The sequence below is a fragment of the Lissotriton helveticus genome, chromosome 5_1 (genome assembly GCF_964261635.1).
Source record: "Lissotriton helveticus chromosome 5_1, aLisHel1.1, whole genome shotgun sequence".
Taxonomy (NCBI): Eukaryota; Metazoa; Chordata; class Amphibia; order Caudata; family Salamandridae; genus Lissotriton; species Lissotriton helveticus.
Window position 1 is genome coordinate 1,374,804,384 of NC_136065.1, and position 20,705 is coordinate 1,374,825,088.

Below are 20,705 nucleotides of genomic sequence, written 5' to 3' on the forward strand. Positions count from 1 at the left end.
GACACAAGACGTACCATCACAATGGCTCTAATCACAAGCAAATTGGACTATGGCAACACACTCTACACCGACATCCTAATCTACCTTCTTCACAGACTTCAAACCATCCAAAACAATGCTGCAAGACTCATCCTCGATCTACTCCGCCAAACTCACACCACATTACTCCTCAGAGTGCTGCACTGGCTCCACATACAGAAATGCTGCCAGTTCAAACTTCTCACAAACACGTTCAAGTCACTATACAACACAAAACGCATATACCTCACTCACCAGCTTCACTTTCACCAAACCTCCAGACAACTTCGCTCAGCATCACTGTCACTCGCGCACACACCTCGCACAGGTTGCTCCTTCTCATACCAAGTTGCCAAGTCCTGGGGCATCCTCCCCCAACACATCAGGGCCTCCTCCTCACTTCCTGAATCCCGCAAGAAGCTGAAACCTGGGTATTAATTTTTTTGTGGCGGGACAATCAAGACTGCCTGTATTCAGACCCAGCCCCACCAAACGCCTACACTTACCTACTCAGCACATGGACACTCTCACCAGTGATAAGCAGCGCTCTACAAATCCACATTACATTACATTAAATCCTCCATACTATATTCTATTTAATTCACCTGCACTGCTCCCACGAATCAGTCTGCTAATACAAACTTAAATTTTATATTTTGCTGCTTTATTTGTACACACTTTATTAATCTGTTAATATGATTTAATTTTCTAAGCAGTCGTAGACCCCCTGATTTGGCATCATAGACCACTGATTTAGATAATTAGATTCAGTTCAGTGGAGTATTGCACCTTATCAAAATATGTTAACTCCAATTTATATTTACATCTTTGAAAGCGTTTCTTCATTAATAAGATCCAAAACATAGCAGGTAGCTTTGAGCTCCTAGCAATTGATTAACACTCTCAACATCACACCTCGTTTGCTCCAAGCAGATGCTGGATCACGGGTTGATACAAAGAGAGGTGTGGTGCAGCGGCCAGAGCGGCTGACTCCAGAGCACAGGGCTTACGGTTCGATTCCCAGCGGCAGCTCAGGATCATGTGACTCTGCGCAATAGCTCACTTAATCTCCCCGACAACACCCCCAGCACCTGGATACCATTAGGGGTGATAAATTAGCACTTTACAAATTTGGAATTATTATGATTATTGGAAAATATGACCTGCAATGTCATTACTATGCTACTTAACACCCAGATCTATGTCTAACTTTCAAGGCTACCCTGATGCAATCTTTGATCTCATAACCACTTGCAAATGGCTGTAAATTCACGTCAAAAGCTTTGTTCCCAGTATATTAAAGGCTGGTGTATTGAAGAATGTAAGCAAACATTAATGGTGTGTCCACCCACAGGACTCAGGGACTCAACCTCTGTGTCGTTTCTGACCATAGCCCGCACATGGGTGCTAAACTAACCACAGTGGGCCAGACCTTGATTTCTATCTGAGGACAGTGTGAGGTATGGTCCCACTCTAGTTGGCACCAGATGCAGAATCATTGGTCTGTATGTGCCTGTGCTTTGGTACACCCAAGACGTCTCAGGAATCTGACACCATCTTTCCAAACAATGCAAAGCACACAGTGGTGTAGCAAGGGTATTTGGGGGTCCACTGGACCCCTCACAGCCGTTGACCTGCACAGTGGCAATGCTACTGCTGCATTATTGTTGGTTACGCCCGTGAAAATACAACAGCTTGGATCCAACACAATCTTTAACGTCTGCTGTGTATTAAACTCAAATTGACTGTAATGATGTTTAAAGCTTGAATGCTGATGCATTTCAATATGGTATCTGTACACTTTAGTCAAGAACACCGTAGGTTGTTGTTTGCTAATAGTGTTTTAACTTTGTAAGATTTTCCAATAAAAGCTGTTTCTATCTTATTTCCAACATTTTGTCAGAGATATTCTCACCTTGTTGTTCCTCCATTTTGTGAATGGCTTTTACTTTCTGAGACAAGATGTCCCCTTTGAACAGCCAGGAACTGTTGTCTCCCGAATTATTAAAGCAGGAAAAAAATTAGGGAAAAGGTAGCATTTTTACACTTCGCAGCAACAGTAAATGGCAACCACTGTGCACACACACAGTCAGAGAACATCCTTGATGCTCTTCCCTACGCCTGGATAGCTGACCTGCTGGGCTGTAGGGGTAACTCAGTTGACATCATAGCCACTGGAGTCATTCTAGAGATCCCTGGAAGAGGGCACAGCTCATGAGGCAACAGCGTTGTATTGACCTCCAACCTACATCTTCTCCCTACAGGCAGCTTTTGCACATTTATCCCTGGCATTTCGCTGTGACAGTTTCACCCTCCGGCGACGAGTGCAGGTGGAGGAACGGGCTCGAGATGTGGCAGAGGAAAACATACAGCAGGAGCTGGAGGAATGCCGCTCACTTCTACAGGTCAGTGCCGCTTAAAGATGGCAGTGTCGCCATGAATTAGATCTCGGGGCATCTCACTCACTCTTTAGAGAAATTTGTATGTCCTAGGCCAGTTTTCGTTTTGAAGGCAGCCACAGTTGGGATTTCTTCTCAGTATCTCAAGGTCTGGTACTGTGGTACTCTGTCAAGTTATAGTGTTTTTGTGTGGATGTGAGGTGTCTTGTCATGGGATGTCAGGTACTTTCATGTTTGAAGAAATTGCTTGGTGGTAACAGAAGTAATAGTATGGTGCCTTGCCTTACCTAGAGGCTCATTACGTTGTGTAATATACGCTGTCTCATTTTGTTCAGTGGATGGTTAATAGGAGCTTTGTCAAGATGGTGAGTTGGTTAGCTCAAGGATCTGTCAAGGAAATTGGCCAGCGGTACATTGATCATCATTGGTTTATTGCTGGAGTATTTTGCTTTGCTATGAGGTTGGTCAATAAATGTTGGTTGAATTTTGTGTAGTTTGCTTTGGTCTAATGGTATTGCATTTAGTTTTTCTCTAAGGTCATTTACAACAGACCTGTGCACAAATAAAGTAAAGAGTATGTTCATATTATACACAAAAAGACAATGGTCGCAGTGACTTTTCTTGTTTCTTTTAATGCTTGTTGGCATAAAGACCAGCCGGCCGACACTTGTTTCGTCAGAGAACAGGCAACTCTGACTCTTCAGGGCTCGAATTAGAACAGAAGGAGCTCACTCAGTACAAAACATATACAGTTTGGTAATGCCGCAAAATAACACGACAACAAGCCACCGTGAATAATCCGGCACATGTGGAAACCAACTTAGAAGGCTACACCAAATGTTACTTGATGCACCATGACCTATTCTTCACTGTACACACTCAGTAGAATGATTCCAGGTGAGTATTCAAGTGGGTGAAAAACTTTTTTTGTGTTACATGCACAAAAGTCAAAAGTGGATGAACAGGTGTATTTCTAATGCCAGAAACCATCTCCATCACCCCGTGGGTTTTTATTAAGAAAAGATTATATAAGACTTAGTCACACACATGCTACCTATTAAGGAGCCCATAGTGATGATAAAAAAATCTTATTAAAAAAGTAGCAAATCAAGCACATACCCAAGTCGTAATAGACGGTATGTGTAATCTATATGTAGACAATACAAAAGGTCAGCCCAGAAATCAGAGGATGTTCCATTACCACCCAACTCAAAAACAGACATAAACACTCTTCTTAGGTCTCCATTTTTCAGGTAGGTTCTCAAATCTCCTATCCTTCAGTCAAAGATATTTTCCACAAAACAGCTAACAGTTTTGGAACTTAACCGCATGACTCTACCTATCTGCCATGCTGATTCACCCAGCATAATCTGTTATTAGTACTATGTAGCAATGCTTCCTCTTTTTCTTGTTTTATGCATCTCAATAGCCCAACTAGATCCAGTCCTTGTTCTTGGAGCCTTGTTAGGTACAACACTCAGCAGTCCCAAGAAACGAATCCAAACTATAGAAACCCTAACTAAATTAATAAAAATACATGAAATTGCTTTGGATGCTGGTTAAGACACAGTGACTGATTTCTGCTGTGGTGGCTTTATTCAGCGATGGGTTGTCATGCTTTTCTCAAACCTTGTGTGACTGGTCTAACATGAAGGGGTTCTTGCATTGTTCAGCTGTGTCACTATTGTGGGTTGCCTTAGGTTGTAGTGCCTTGCCTTATTCATAAGTAGCTTAATGCTGACTTACTTGGATTTGTTCCGAGACTAAGCTGTGACGTAAGCCTAATGATGACCTGTCTTGCTTTTTATAGAGACTCACAAACAGCTGTATGGAGGAGAGATGGAAGGAGATGGCTGGTCAACTGCAGGAGAGTCTGACAGTGCTGACCAGTTCCATTGAGAGAGTGACCAAGGCAGCTGAAGTCCTGGGGGCGGTTCATCAGGCCAGTATTCTTCTCCCTCCTATCAATCACTTATGACTGCAGTAGGTTGGAAATGCAATTCTGCTCCTCCTCACCCACCAATTTCCTCCAAAGTCCATTTTCTGTCTATGATGGAACCGAGCCATGTATCTTGTACACTGGGAAAGCACTTAGAGAAGGGGCACCAATGGTGGGTTCACAGATAAAGGAAGGAAAGGGGTGTGGCAAGCTGCTCCTCCATAGGAGATTGGGGACGGGAATGCCGTAAATACATAATTAAGTGTTACATGAGGCTATTGTTCACTTTTCTGCAGTTCTCTCTGAAAAGATGTGGATATTTAGTTTCTTCTGCATAAAAATTGATTTCAATATTATTTCCAAATCTGCAATTTTCCTGTTTGAGGCTGAACTGCAACACGCTCAGAGTCCTCAGGTCTCTCTCATTGTGAATGAGACTCACACATGTCTTCTGACATAAATATTGTATCCAAAATATTGTTTGCAAAAACACCGTCCCATTAGGTGTAGATTTTCTGTTATTACTTCGAGTTGGCAGATATTTTTGTAAACAATATTTGGGACACAATTTATGTCAGACTATATTCTGAATATGATATTGAGGCACCATAACACTTGGAGATGATATAAGTTCCACATTTAATCTGTACATCTGAATAAAATACCAATGCAGTACAATTGTAGGCTACACATCTTTTTTAGTAAGGTTAATCTGTTATTCTATTCAATTTACATTTACTTTGAGCATCACTTATGTTATCACTGTTATCACTTTCCTGTGTTGTCATTGGTGCCAATGGTCTTGTGACATCACATCTTTCCTCAAATATACTAACTAGTATTCACTGCTGTGAATTGTGAAAAATGCGAAGGCTCTTCCTACTTGGTCATTATACCACTTTTCCTTTATTTTAACGGTTAGTATTAGGTCTCTTGAATCTATCCCATTACATTTGGAAAGTTGCCCGGGCCAGGCCAAATATTGTTCATGTCCTATAATGTCTTTGACTGCAGAGATGTGAAATGATATACATTACAAATATAACAAATCCTAAATGTGTCTCCCTGAGAAGTTTAATCCATGAATTGTGCAAATGTTTACAAGATATCTCAAGGGTGGGACAGAGAATCAATGCATTTGATCCTCAACACAATGTATTGTTCCCACCAGAATTTTTTTTTATCCATTTTAGAACCTGGCCCTTAATGGGACCAATAGCAAGATGTTACACTAAAAGCTGTTGGCCACTGGTGTTGAACACCATTGATAGATCTAGTAAAATCAAAATCAAACTTGATAGTTATCAGCAAAAGCACACATTTTCTTGTGGCTCATCTCTCCAGCAATTTGATGGTGTAAGGATTATGCAACATTGATCTAAAATCAATAGGGTCACCTGGGTGCAGAGAAAGCATTTTTTACAACAGATTCATATGAGCTGATTTCAGATCGAGAGGGGTTCTAGCTGCAGCAAGAGAGTTGTTTACTCCTTTGCGGAGAAGGGAATTTACATAGTCTTTAACTGCTAGGAGAAAATTACAAAGGGAAGAGTCATTAAGTGAACCGGTCAGTTTACAAGAGGTCAAAAGGTTATCAAAGCTTGAAAATTTGCTAGAGGTTGGCTCTTAACCAGATGGAAACAAGACACGCAAAAGCTGAAGGAATATTTAGCAGTGATTTCATTGACAATATCATCTTGAATACATTTGTGAAGAAGAATTACAGAAGGGATTCAGCCAGAGCAATGGATGGAACTACCAAAGTCTGAAATGCTCATGCAGTTGATAAGCTTTCCAGAGATTTAATCACTGCTCTTACACTTCTGAGAAACGTTACTGGTTTTGACTATTCACCAAAAGTCAGAGTGAAAGTTACTCAAAAGTGTAGACTTCGATGTCTTACAAGTGTAAGTTACCAAAAACCGTAGTAAGTCTAGCACCCCTCATGGCCAATCCTTGGTACTACAACCCCCTGCCATAGAAAATAATAGGGGAAGGTGCTTAAAAATAAAGCCCACAGAAAATAACTTTTATTAAGTGAATATATTTAAATGTAAAAAAATCCAAAAATAGTACACATTTTTAATTTAATTATAACATATTTTAGAGGCGTGGCTAGCAGAGCAGCGAGATGGCCGCTCTCTGAGTGAGCTCCGCCGGCTACTTTGATTAATCCTCTACACTATCCTGTTCCTGGCGCCTGTGGACCCCCATTCCTCCCGGGTTCCGCTCCGCAAGCCCGGGTGATCCTTTGACCCGAGTTTGGTGCGCGGAGGTGGTTTCTCCGTGAAGCGGCACAAGACGGAAATACCAGCGGCCGGTGAGCTAGTATTGCGTCCCGCCGGAAGTGACTCTCGCTGGGAGTCAAGCTCAACTGTGGGCCGCGGCTGCGGAGGCCCCTGCGGCCTGATTGAACTCGGCGGAGGTCTGGCGCTTGCCGTATTCATGCCGAAGGCACCTCAATATTGTGCCCCCGCTGCACCTACCGGCGATCTCCGCTGCGAGACTGGCTGCGACTGGCGAGGCTGGGCGGGAGCGGCCGCGCTGCGGAGGAGTGATCCTTAGGCCTGCTGCGGCGGAGCTTCCATGAGAGGGACCCGGTGAAGGGACAAGAAGTCGCGTCTGCACCACCTGCGCTGCGGCGGGAGCTGGAGAGAAGGTGAGGAGGTGCTGCGGAGGGACGGGTTTCCCCTGGCAGTATTCCCGCTCCACAACTGCACCCGGACCCCCCAGCGGCTCCTGAAATCGACGGAGTGGGCCGCCGTGTGCATGGTGGGACGCCTTGCGGCCCCGATCCCCTTGGAGCCCCTGCGCTGGGTTTGATTCTGCCTGACGAGTGGACTCCCTGCTGCGATAAGAGAGCCCGCCATTTTAGGACCTGAGGAGACCTGCTGGACACGTGGCAGGTTGGGTGACATTGCCGGACGCCTGCTACGATATTTAACGCGGCTGGCTCACAATACCGCGCTCGCTCCATCGCGCCTGGCGCGCCCTGGCATCTCCTGGATAATTACGAGCGGGCTCAACACTTGCTGGCTGAGGCGCAGGATAGGGGCTACCTCACTGCGTGGCAGGCGGACCTCTTCGGACTGTGGTGATGGGAAAAAACGACGCAAGGCAAGCGAAACTAAGCTTTGACAATAGGAAACCGCCGAAAAACAAAACGATGGAACTGGATAATGGCGCATCGTCATCGCAATGCACTACCCCGGACATTGATTTTGGGGCCCTCATCATGGAGGTGAGAACCAGCTTGAAGAGCATAGATGCCAAGCTTGACAACATGGCTGCGCAACTTGAATCAGTGAAAACTAAGGTGGACGCTCACGAGACGAGGCTGGACTGTCTCGAAAATAGGCAGACTGAATGTTGTGAATTTCAACAGCAGACCAAGCAGCACATAACTACACTGGAGCGGGAACTTGAAAATTTGCGCGCCAAGTCGGACGATTTAGAAGCGCGCTCCAGAAGGTCCAACATCCGCATTACAGGCATTCCGGAGACAACCAACACGGGGAAGATGGAATCGTTTGTATCGTGCCTCCTACATGACCTGTTCGACCCAGATCTGTCCCCGGTCTTCGCGGTGGAGAGAGCGCATAGATCCCTTGGGAAAAAACCCCCGGTGGGCGCCCCTCCGCGTCCAATACTGGCTAAACTGCTCAACTACCAGGATAGGGACGCCGTTCTGCGCTTGGCGAGAGAGAAGGGTAAGATCACGCACCAGGGCAATCACATCTCATTTTACCCAGATTTCACCCCCCTGGTGCAGGCGGCCCGCAAGGAATTCCTACCAGCTAAGAAGATTCTACTGCAAGCTGGTGTGCCCTACTCTCTCCTATACCCGGCAAAATTAAAGGTTCAGCACGACAACGCATCCCACTTCTTCACTGACGCCAAATCAGCCCTCAAGTTCGCCAAACACATCTGTGCTGGAGCCAGGAGAAAATCGCCAAGACTTGAGGAAGCTTCGGATCCCCTCAGTGACAATGACTGAGGTCTCTACAAAGCCTACCCTGACTGGCTGCACCTTTCCTCTTTGCCTCGAGGATGGGGGCCGGTTAGCGCCCAGCACACAGGTCTGTTACACTCGCATTATCTCCTTGAGGGTAAGTCTTGGAGTCACTTTTGTGCACAGACTTTTGCTGCCGTCACCATGCCTCCAATGTGACTTTGTTTGCTTGCGGACTTTGTGGACCGGGAGTTGGGGGAACTGCTAGAGCTCAGGAACGCTAAAGTTTGACTGTAGCCACCCCGAGTATACGGGGGTGTTTGCCGAGCGCACCACGCCTCATGGGGTGCCTCCCTTTGTTGTTGATGTTGGGGTATTTCCACGCTATGCGTGCGAGTTTCTGGGGTATGTCACGACCTAATTGGGGGGTTGCTGAGGGAGGGGGGTGGAAGGGGGGATTTCACAAGTTGAGAGTTTTCGTCCGTATCTGGTGCACTGTACTACTACAAATGCCTCTATTTTTGCGCGCTTGGTCTGCAGATGTTGTGCCTGAGCACTTGTCTAGCCTCCGGGGGCGGAGATGTGTGGGGAGATTGCTGTGCTGGACTGCACTCTGATGGGGGGTATCAAACTCTGGACTTGGAACATTAGAGGCCTTGGGGACTACAAGAAGGCCCGGTTACTGCATGGCATGTTGTCCAGACACAACGTTGATATTTGCTTCCTACAAGAAACTCATTTAAACGTGATCCCCTCGGCCCGATTGAAAAATTCCAGATGGGCTCATATCTATTCCTCCATATACTCCAGTTATGCGAGGGGCGTTGCCATACTCATTCGTAGAGGGTTGGATTGGAGGGAGTTCTCCCAGGTACGAGATGTGGAGGGAAGGTATGTCTTACTCCATGGGTCTTTACAGGGGCGACCCATTGTCCTGGCTGCAATATATGGCCCCAATGTGGACGATCCTGATTTTTTTAGAAGTGTTTGGGCGAGGATTGAGTTACTGAACTGCCAGACGATTGTGCTGGGGGGAGATTTCAACATTGCATTGAATGATGACATGGATCGTAGGGGTGTGAGCAGACCGCAGCATGCTAGAGCGCGTCAAGCGATATTTGATGTCATGAATGAAGGTCTACTTTCCGATGTGTGGAGAGCTAGGCATCCGGGAGTCAAGGTGGGGACCTGCTACACCTGCCATAAAGCTGCCTGGTCACGGCTAGACTTCTGGTTGGTATCTCCTGAAGTTGCGACATGGGTGTCGAATGTTGATATTATGGCTAGATCACTGTCGGACCATGCTCCGTGTATGTTAGAATTGAGCCCCCCAGACACTATACACAGGGCGTTCCAATGGCGCCTTCCCCCCCACGTGCTCACAGACCCAGTGTTTGTAGAAGAGATTAGAGAGGACATCACTACATATTTTGAAGAAAATGCTGGTTCTGCCACATCCGAGGCTATTGTATGGGATGCCTTTAAAGCTGTAATCAGGGGTCAGTGTATAGCGCGAAAGGCAGGGGTCCTACGCTCCATTAGGGACACGCTGGCTAAACTTGAGGGGGAACTGAAAGATCTTGATGCTGCTTTTAGCTCTGATCCGTCGTTGGAGATTGCTGGCGCTCTAAAAACCAAATTGCTGGCCTTTAATGAGGAAGCGGAGCGGGAGGTGAAATTTCTGGGGAAACAGGCTGAGGCGCGCAGATATGGAGAGGGGGATAGACCAAGCAGGACCCTTGCCAGGCTGACTACTCCTCGCACACACTCGAACTACATACACACTATTTATGATACATCTGGACACTTAGTGATGGGCCAAGAGGCAGTGTTAGGCGCCTTCGCAGACTTCTATGCTACCCTGTACACCTCGAGGCAACCCACAGCACCGCCTTCACTGCGCGACTTTCTTGACTCCATTGCACTAGTATGGTTCAACGATAACCACAGACAGTACATGGACCTCTCGGTCACGATACAAGACATTGCCCAGGTGATTAAGAGCATGCCGGCTAATAAAGCCCCTGGCCCAGATGGTCTGACAACCTCCTTCTATAAAACCTATGTAGCTGAACTGGCGCCGAGACTACACTCTGTCTTTGTCGAGGCTCTCGAGTCGAATACACTTCCAGATTCCATGCGTGAGGCTCTAATTATCACACTACTCAAACCGGATAAAGATGAACAACAGTTAGACTCCTACAGACCCCTGTCTCTTATCAACGTGGATGCTAAAATTTACGCGAAGGTTATTGCGGATCGGTTACAACCGATGTTGCCTATGATTGCGCTTCCAGATCAATCGGGATTCATCCCTGGACGCGCGACATCGCATAATCTCAGGACTATCTTCTCTGTCCTTCACTATTTACACCCGTCTGTACAGGCGGCGGTGGTGTTCCTTGACGCCACCAAGGCCTTCGACTCCTTGGAATGGCCCTACCTCTTCAGTGTCCTAGGGCGGATGGGATTCAGCCAGAACTTCATGACCCTGATCAAGCTCCTTTACACAGCACCCAGAGCCCGGGTGAGCGTTAATGGCCTCATCTCCCCACCATTTCGTGTATCGAGAGGAACTAGGCAAGGATGTCCTCTATCACCGCTACTCTTCGCGATAGCGATGGAGCCGCTTGCGGCTCGCATACGGCAACATCACACCGCCAGGGGCATTGGGTTCAGTGCTAGAAGCTTACTGATTTCGCTATACGCGGATGATGTCACCCTATATGTCCTTAATCCAAAAGATAACCTAAGTCCGATGCTCCGTGAATTTGTACGATTTGAGGGCCTGGCGGGGATATCCATTAACTGGACAAAGTCGGTGGCGTTCCCACTGACGGAGAGCACTGTTCGCCCTGCTCCTGATTACCCCCTCAGATGGGAGACGGGGGCTGTCAAATATTTGGGTATCTGGATCAGCCGAGATGTGCAGGAGTTGTGGTCGCTGAATTTCGGGAGGGCGGTGGACTGGTTGGAGGGGAAGGTCGAGGTCTGGAACAAACTGCCGCTGTCTCTGGTCGCGAGAATTGCACTGGCTAAAATGGTGGTTCTCCCCAAGTTCTTGTATTTGTTCGTCAACGTACCACTGCCTATGACAGCGCCCTTCCATGCTCGTGTGCGCTCCCTGCTGCTGAAGTTGGTGTGGGCCGGCGGTCAAGCCAGAGTCTCCTGGGACTTACTCACGCTTCCACTCCGTCAAGGAGGTCTGGGTGCCCCGGACTTAAAGCTCTATTCCCTCTGTGCGCAAGCTCAGTTCCTGCATTTCTGGGCCTACCCCACCCCATACCAGCCACATGCTGCGGTGGAACTAGCAGTGGTCGCCCCCTTGCCTTTACGAGTAGCACTATATGGCAAAGTCACATGCCCGTCACGTGAGGTGGACACGGTGGAAATGGTCCGCTGGTCCTGGCGCGAACTCCAGAAGAGAGCCGGTCTCTCCTTACTTTATGCGCCAGCCGTCCCCCTGAGAGGTAACCCGATGCTGCCTTGTTTGACAGCAAGGGGTGGCGTCCTCACCATCCGTGGCGATCGTCTTTTCACATTCGCTGACTTATATCCGGAAGGCACTTTTTTTGAGATGTCCGCTGATGGGGACAGCCAGCCCTGCTCGTTCGCTGACACGTTGCTATATCATTCCCTTAGGGAATCTTGCAAGAAGATGGGACCGAGCTTCCCGGAGGAACCCCGCGCACTGGCTGCTCTCCAGAACTTGCTGTCACGACCCTCCCCCAAACAGCTGGTGTCTAGACTGTATAACTGCATGCAGGAACAGGCCCCGGTGACGGAGGCCGTGGCCAAACACGCTTGGGCTGCTGACCTAGAGAATCAGCTGCCGGACGACACATGGGAATATTGCTGTGCTCAACTGACAGCCCTATCCCCTAATTATAGGTTGAGGCTTATCCACTTCAAATTCCTACACCGGTATTACCGCACTCCGACACTACTACACCGTATGGGTCTCCGTGAGGACGCCTCTTGCTGGAGGTGTGGGGGTGTGGATGCGACCTTTATTCATATGGCTTGGAGCTGCCCTCGATTGAGCACATACTGGTCGGAGATCTTCACTGCCATCAATCACATCATACAAAGAACTGACTCACCGTCCCCACTGCTGGGTCTGCTGGGGTATGTTAAAGACACTACACCCTGCGACAGGAAATTGCATGCGTTGCTCCTTCTATACGCCAAACGTCAGATCGCACTGCACTGGGGCAGATCGGCTCTCCCCTCTTTCGAGGGCTGGATTAGGGATGTGACTTATGGCCACACACAACTGACACACTATTGGGAGACCATGCCCTCCGCTTCCAGACCCACTGACATCTGGAGCCCGTTTGTACAGTGGACTGCGGCGCGCGCGAGTTCAGACACCCCAGGTACATCACGTGCTACGAGCGTTTCAGATGATATGGGCTGAGGATGTGCGCTGCGTAGGTTAATGATTGAAGTCCTGCGTAGTGGCGCTGTCGAGTACAAGCCCTGCCCTGAAGCGCGCTCTGCAGTTGCTGCCCCCACTGACCCTGTTCTTGTCCCTGGCATCTCCCTCCCGCTGGCCCTCATGTGGCCTATTGCTTGCCCCCCCCCCTCCCCCAAACGCCCCTCAGCATATACGGGCACAGATGCGATGCCATTGCACGCCTGCCCAGACTATGGCTTGCCTTCTATCTGAGTGCTCCATGGCGAGACCGCGCAACTCTGTTGTGGCCTGAAGTGCTGTATGACTGCTGTTTATATGTACTTGCACCTATGTTTTGATGTTTCTTTTTGGGTTAGCTTGTTGGGGGGTCCTGTTGGGAAGAAAAAACAGTGCTGATAGACATATCCTTCCCATAGGCCGCTGCAGCGGTTAGTTGACCGTTGCTTCTTTAGGGGCGGCTTCACTGATCTTCTATATCTTTCAATTGTCTGCGACACTGTGAGAAAAGCAAGACCGTTCCCTCGCTGAAGTCGCACTGCACACGCTACAGCTTTTATTGTATTTCCTGTTTATTTCTGCATGATTAACCCGGTCGGATGTCGGCCTCTGGTTAGCTTTCTTTGTGATTTTTGTATGCCCTAATTGGTAGCGGCCTGCCTCCGGGTTGTTGGCGTGACGCAGTGTGAATCTTCAGTTGCATTTGTTTCAAATCGATGTCTTGCAATAAAAAAAATAAAAAATAAAAAAATTATAACATATTTTAAGAATTGTTTTGTGTTTAAAAAGTAATGCAACAATAAACAAATATAAACACAAGAAAATTACTTTGAATTAATTCTATACATTAATTTAAAGAATTATTAAGGCATAATTAAAATAATTTTGGTAGAAATTTAGTTTTTAATTTAACCTTGGGAAAAAGAATTGTAATGTAATTTAATATATTTTAAATGTAGGCAACTGCATTGTTTTCTTTAATTCTATATTTAAAATAAATATATCAACATCATTTACATTACCATTTATTATAAAAAAATACCAAACCTTTTCCAAGGTAAAAAATATATTTTTTTCTTTTACTTTTCCAGGTGGACCTCTCTCTATGGTAAATTATAGGCAACGTTTCCCTACACTTTACCTTATGGACATCTTTGCCCCACCTGCAGGGTTTCCCTATGGTAAAGTACAGGGAAAAGTCGTAAAACGAAATCAACTCATAAAACGTTTGTTCAAATATTTTTTAAGAGTACACTTTATTTTATTATTTGTGTAACTATTTTATTGATGTTATTTAACATTATTTTGTATGGTTTTATTTTAAGTCCCAAACTCCATTCATTTCTATGGGAGACTGTTGGAGTACTAGTGGTTGGCCATGTCTACTGCTGGACTTACTCAAAAATCTAAGCTGGAGTACTTTACCACATTTGTGGGTTCCTTTTTGGCTGCAGTTACTTTAGAAGTGCAATTTGTGAATAGGAATTGGCTCCTTATTCCCCTCCCCCTTTAGTATTAAGTATCCTCCACGTTATAGTCACTCCCATCTTTCCCTCCTACATTTACTTCCAAAATGTATACTTATACCTGTGGAGACACTGCACTCTGAACGTAGATCTCTTCACAGAAAAAGATAGGAGAGAGGGATCTCCGCACTCAGGGAGGAGATCTCCACATAGAAAAAGAAAGGAGAGAAGGAGGTGGAAACTCCACATGTAGGCTTGTGAATAAACGCTTGTAGTATGATTTGTAATATTACAAAATGTATTCCAATATGCAGTTTGTGAATAGGCCTCAGCGTCTGTGCAAACTCTGATGTATTCATTTTTTTTTCATGAAAATCATGAAAATGAACCTTTGTACATCCCTTATTAAATAATTATATTCCTTCTTCTTCTGTTCAGTATAGCTGATTATGCCATGTTGGATATAAGGTGTCCTCCAATTCCCCCCCAATTTATCTCCTACTTATGCAGCAGTGTTTTCTATACTTTGAGTTGCTGGGTAAACCATTTGCACTTGAGATTATGTAACACAGAAGTTCACATTTAGCCTAATATGCCTAGGTGTCGCTAGGTTACCTGGGTTAACCTGCAAGAGGCATGAGTCATAGACTAATGGGATCATTTAGACCCTGTCAAGCATCCCAGAAGCTAGCTAGGTCAGCAGAGGTACTGGCCTCTGCTGCCCTGGAAAAGGAATCCTGTCATGCTATATGATCACCTCCTGCCTGGCAGGTCTCTCTCTGCCTTTACTTCAACAGTATGCAGTGCAGGCGTCATGTTTGTTTGACACTATTTGAGTATGAAATTCTAAGCAAAGTTATTGCGTAATGCCTACTGCCCTTACCTGCCCATACCTGGTCCGTGAGGACCAGTGAGGTTTCATCGCCAGGTGTAACACCTCCCTCAACAGTAGGAGGCTATACATTTAATCGATGTAGAAGATCAGTTATGGACACGCTCTCCCTGCCCTGCCTTAAATATTGCTCAGGTATTTGACACAGTTGACTGAGACTACATGCTCTATGTTGAGGGCAGGTTCGGCTTGGGTACGCAATTTATGCAGTGGGTCAGGTATGTAAACCCAGCGGCAAGAGTTAGAATAACCGAATGAAATAAAACAATATAAGTTTACTAACTGTCCATACCCTCATTGATTGAACAACGCTTTCTTCTGACAGATGGTGCCATCTTCTCTTGCAGTTTAGTATTTTAAATATGTTTCAGAGCGTTTGGAAGATATTGAACGTTTTGCAGAACTTGGCTGTTCACATAAAATAGGTGTATAAGAAACTGATATAGCTTCCTGTGAGAATTTTCTCAATTGAAAGACCTGGTGTGGGAACACATAGCTGTACACAAAGGGTCTGCATTAATAATCAATCTTGTATTTCTGTATGAATCAATAAGGAATCCTCTCCATTATGCTCTTGAGGGAACTGATATGGCTGCAACGTGCACATTCATTGCAATAAGAGTAGCTTTCCTCTAGGATAGGGCATTGTGAAGTCTAAGCGATGTCATGGATCTGCATTTGTTGAGTCACACAATATGTACTGGGTTCTTCAAGAGCCCACCTGCACAAGATGTAACCTCAATCATACCCACTCTGTCCCACTTATGTCTACCATTCAAGTTTTTGAGACACTGTGGTGGATTAGTGCATTGTAAAAGGCCTTAATTCCCCTCATATGAATAACTAATTTCACCTCCCAACATACAGCCCTGGTGAGTGGCTTGTGACCTGGCCATTTTACTCAGGCCTGGCTTCAGAACGCTCCCTGGTAGGTATGTAGCAAGTCTTATTGAACCTGGCCCCAGTTGTTCTGCATAGCTTAGCCTGCCTAGCTGCATCCCTGTGAACAACCATGGTCTGTAATGCCCAAATGCACAGCTCCTCAAAAGCAAAGTTCACTATTTGCAATAGGGCTCTGAATTATTATTCCTATACTGAAAATCTATGACAATTGCAAACTTGCACAAATATATGAAACTATGCCTCTATAAGTTCTTAAGACAAATTTGCATTTTATTAGTCAGTTAAATTAGAATAGCTTCTTTCTTTTCAAGAATTGGGGACACGTTGAAAATGTACATTGCCAATGCTTAGGCCTGAGGGCATACTCCCTAGTTCCTCTTTCTGATTGGCTACCTGTATCTCTTGTACTCAGGAGGCACGTATGAGCCGCGCAGCGGAGGTGATGATTCAACACGTCGAGAACCTAAAGCGGCTTCACTCACGAGAACATGCAGAGCTGGAAGATATGAAAAGGCTAATCCAGCAGAACTCCCGCAACCGCCAGCTAGCAGAAATACGGGGTAAAGTCTTAACAAATGGAGAAAATCTGGGCAAGGTTTGAGCTTCAGGGACCAAGTAAAAAACAAAAATCTGAACAGAAAGGAGCACATTGACCCCTTGGCCGCGGCTGTAATTCCGCCGCGGTGCTAGTGGGCAGGGGGGCCGCGCGACACCACCATGCTTGTGACGGAATCACTCCGTCACGAGCCGCGGTGGCGCTGTGTTTGGTTCCGTCATGGCCCCACCCGCTCAATGGAACGCTCAGCGCAGGCGCGGAATCAGCGCCGCTCAGGCGCAGAGGCCGGGCCGTGACGGAACCATTCCGTCACCAGCACAGCCCACGGTGGTTCGTGACGGAATGGTTCCGTCACAAGCACGGAAGGGGTTAAGGGAACTGCATAAGAGCTGCGAACAAATCCAGATGAACTCTTAACAGCAGTGAGTAAATGCAAATATATTCAGAACAGCAATGAGTAAACCAAGATCTGCAGAAAAAGGAGTAAACCCGGATAAATTCACAACCGCAATGAGTACATTTAATATACATTCTGAACATCCGTAAGTCTGCGTAGCAGTGAGTAAATCTGGATAAATTCCGAACAGCAGTGGGTAAATCTAGATGCAGAGCAGCAGTGATTAAATAAAAAAAAATCCAATCAGCAATGAGTAAATCAAGATAATGCTGTAACAGCAATGCATAAAATATGATAAAGTCAGAACAGCAATAAGCAAGTACAAAATGTATTTAAAGTCCGAATAGCCATGGATACGTCAAGATAAGGTCAGAACAGGAGTGAGAGAATATAGAGCAATTCAGAACAGCACCCACTATATCAATAGCAGTGAGAAATTCTGAGTATATTTAGAGCAGCACTGAGTACATCACCATAAAGTCAGTATAGCAGTGAGTAAATACAAATACATTCAGAATAGAGCTGAAAACATCAAGAAATTAATCAGAACAGCATTGTGTAAAACTGATCAATTCAGGACAGCCGTGAGTAAATTAAGAGAATTCAGAACAGCAATGAGTAGCTATAGATAACATTAAAACAATAAGGAAAAAATCATGATAGATTCAGAGCCTAACAGTGTAACTCAAGGCACAGCCAGAAATTTAGGAAGCAAGGCAAGGAATGCAGGGATTTTATTAAGGGCAAGTAAAATGACTGTGAGAAATCAAAGTCAAGTCAGAATTGCGGGGTGCAAAACCAACACACAGTCACACCAGCAGGGCATAAATTATTGTAAACGCCTAATAGATGGTGTAAATCATCATCTTGTCAGAACAGTTGGAGGATTATGGTGATGTTAGAAAAGATCAGGAAATCGATGAACAACCAGAAGCAACTTAAATGAAACCTGCAAGACGTATTCCCAAGTGAACGACTGGGGTCTCAATCACAGAAAAGATGGAAAAGCTATGACCAAATCAGGTTACGGGTAGATCAGCAGGGATAAAATCTAGTGGGCCTCAGAACAGTTGGAGTGAAGTCTAGGTAGGGTGATGCCATCTAGCAATAAACCAACATAGGTGGGAAGAACAGAGTTTAAAAGCAAGGCACACTCCTAACAGCAAAGATACAAGCAAGGAAACATAGGGAATAAATGAGCAAAAGGTGTAGGTAGACAATTGTATAACACAAAGTCAAAACAATCAAAAAAAGATGGGGAGGAATGGTCAAGCAGGAGTTCAGCTATAAAAATAAAGTCAAGTCTTACTATTACAGTTCCGAAGTATATTAAGGTCAGAACATCAGAGCACAGAAAGACCTGGACTTTGTGCATGACTAGGAATATGCAGTATATAGGGCAGGTCAGTGGTGTGGGTTAATTTTATTTATTTTAAAAAAATTATTTAGTTCAACTCAACTGAATAGGTGCCAGCACATGGTACATTAGAACAACAGGCAGCGTTTGATTTACCCGTTTCATATAATTGGCATGTAACCAATGTAGGCATAAAGTAAAACAAGATGATGGCAACCAAGTAAAACAGTATCAAAATGGAGCTCAGGGGAAAGAGAACATTGAAAACAAATGACTGGTGTTGCAGGGGATTGAGAGGGGAAGAAAAAGGAAGGAGGCAGGAGATTTATGAGATTAGGAAAAAAAGGAGATCCTATTAAGGACCTTGTTTAGGACAAATCAATAAGGGGAAAACGTGTGGTTGGGGGACCGCAAGTAGAAAGAAGATAAGAGTTACATGAAGAGGTGGGTAGGAGTAAACCAGGATACAAGGACATAGAGAGAGGAAAGGGATTCAGGAAGGATAGGAATGAGTTTAGATAAACACCGAGATAGAATAATAAGCTGGAGGACAGTAAATGAAAAATCTTAGAGTGATGGACCTGGAGTAGAAATGCGCTAAGGGTAAACTGTAAGGTAAATGATAAAAAAGGTCAGAAGCACTCCAGGACGGGAAGACAGGCAAAGACGAAGTGTGGGGTGTTTAGGTTTGCTGTGTAGTCAGGAAATTATTAGGGCATTTAAAGGAGAATGGAGTAAGCAGAGGGTTTGTGAAGCAGATTTATCCAGACAGATTTTCAACAAGTGTGCTTTTAGTACTCTGCAAAATTGGAGGAGGTGTTCAGAGCATCACAGATAAACTGGTAGTGAGCTCAAGATAGTGGAAGTTGCACCAGAGAAGAACTTTGTGTCGGCTTTGCTGGAATTGTTTTTGTTTGGGCCTAAGTTTATTGATACATATGTGGTTCTTGTGTGTTTGTTTTCAATACACGCTATCCTATTCTTCTTTAGATGATGGAGAGCTGAAATCAAAAACCCACCTGATGAGAGCATTCCAACAGGTAAAGACTGTCTCCCACAGGCATAGCTTAGTCAGTGAGATTGACGGGTTGTGAATTTCAAATTTCCCAACTAACAACTTTATATATATATTCTATACTGGAGATTCAGTACTGGAGAAGAAACAAGTTACTTTCCTGTACATTGTGGTTCTCCAGTATTGAGATCTTTCATAGATTCACATGTGGCCCGCCCACCTCCCCGTTTAGACTTGCCCGCGTTTTTCGAAGATTAAAGCATGTGAATCTGTGAAAGATCTCAATACTGGAGAACCACAGTGTACAGATAAGTAACTTGTTTGATCTGTGCTGTTTTATGCATTGTATTGGACAAAGCATGCATTTAAGGGCATTAAAATAGAACCCATCTTTATTGCCTACCTGAAATACCCCCCACCTGCTCATTAACATCTCCTTGCACAACTTTAAAAATCCTCAGCTTGGTTCACTCTTCTCCTGGGTCCATCTTGTTCCAACATAGATCTTTTCTCTTTTGACTCATTCTTCAGACTTCTTCCATTTGACACTGCTTAACTGATGATATTCATGGTCTACGGAAAACAATCATGCAGGAGATAAAACCACATAACTCCATAAATTGGGCTACATGAGGACTGTGTTCTAGGCAAATGTTTTAGCTTAAGGAGTTGCACGGATTGGTTGTACTGAGCTGAATATAGTCCTTTGGATTGAGAATTGACAAAAGCAATCTGTCAGAGAGCATTCCTCTCCACCTGCCTTCATTGCCCACTCCAGCTTCATTGCTTCTTAGGAGGCTCTATAATGTTCCACAAACCAAACTGCTTCAGACCTTTCATCTTTCTCTCCATTTGTCTGTATCCTGAGTTAATCACTCTTCTCCCTTGTTTTGGTCCCTCCCGTACTGGGTTCAGCCAACTCCAAATCTCACCGCTCCAGTTCCATCATCCACCAGCCTTCCAATCTACATCCATCAATGTGCATCAGGCAGGAATCATTTGGTGCAATATCGTTTCTCATTCTGGTTCCTGCATCACTTCCCTCTGCATCTCAATAGTTTCCCACCTCTCATTTCTTTATAAAGCATTGCTGCTTTTCTCCCAGCCTTTGCACCCCAAATCTGCCACAGCATCCCCAAAGGAACTCTGGTACTTCCCACCCAATTGACATCACTCTCCGTGTGGTTCTTCTGGTGCAATCTGAGTATGGAACAAAGGAGATGTGATGGAAAGCGTGGTTTTGCTTCCTGCCCTGAATCCAATTTGATCCTCCTCCTAACCAGATTGTTTTTTTTCTCCATTACCTGTTCTTATTTCCTGCTCCCTGAAAAGAGCTCTATCAATGTAACACTCCCAATATTCTATCACCCTCAGTCTGGTTTCCTCACTTTTTG

General features: G+C 45.3%; 1 protein-coding gene across 1 annotated transcript in view; it reads left to right on the forward strand.

Moving 5' to 3' along the window:
- The window catches only part of LOC144753631 (uncharacterized), a 463,125-nt gene that overhangs the window by 270,781 nt on the left and 171,639 nt on the right, over window positions 1-20,705 (forward strand). Inside the window, exons 6-9 of the mRNA XM_078641257.1 lie at window positions 2,283-2,423; window positions 4,228-4,359; window positions 16,399-16,546; window positions 19,287-19,336. Coding sequence (XP_078497383.1) covers window positions 2,283-2,423; window positions 4,228-4,359; window positions 16,399-16,546; window positions 19,287-19,336 — 471 coding nt within the window. The remainder of the gene's footprint in view (window positions 1-2,282; window positions 2,424-4,227; window positions 4,360-16,398; window positions 16,547-19,286; window positions 19,337-20,705) is intronic.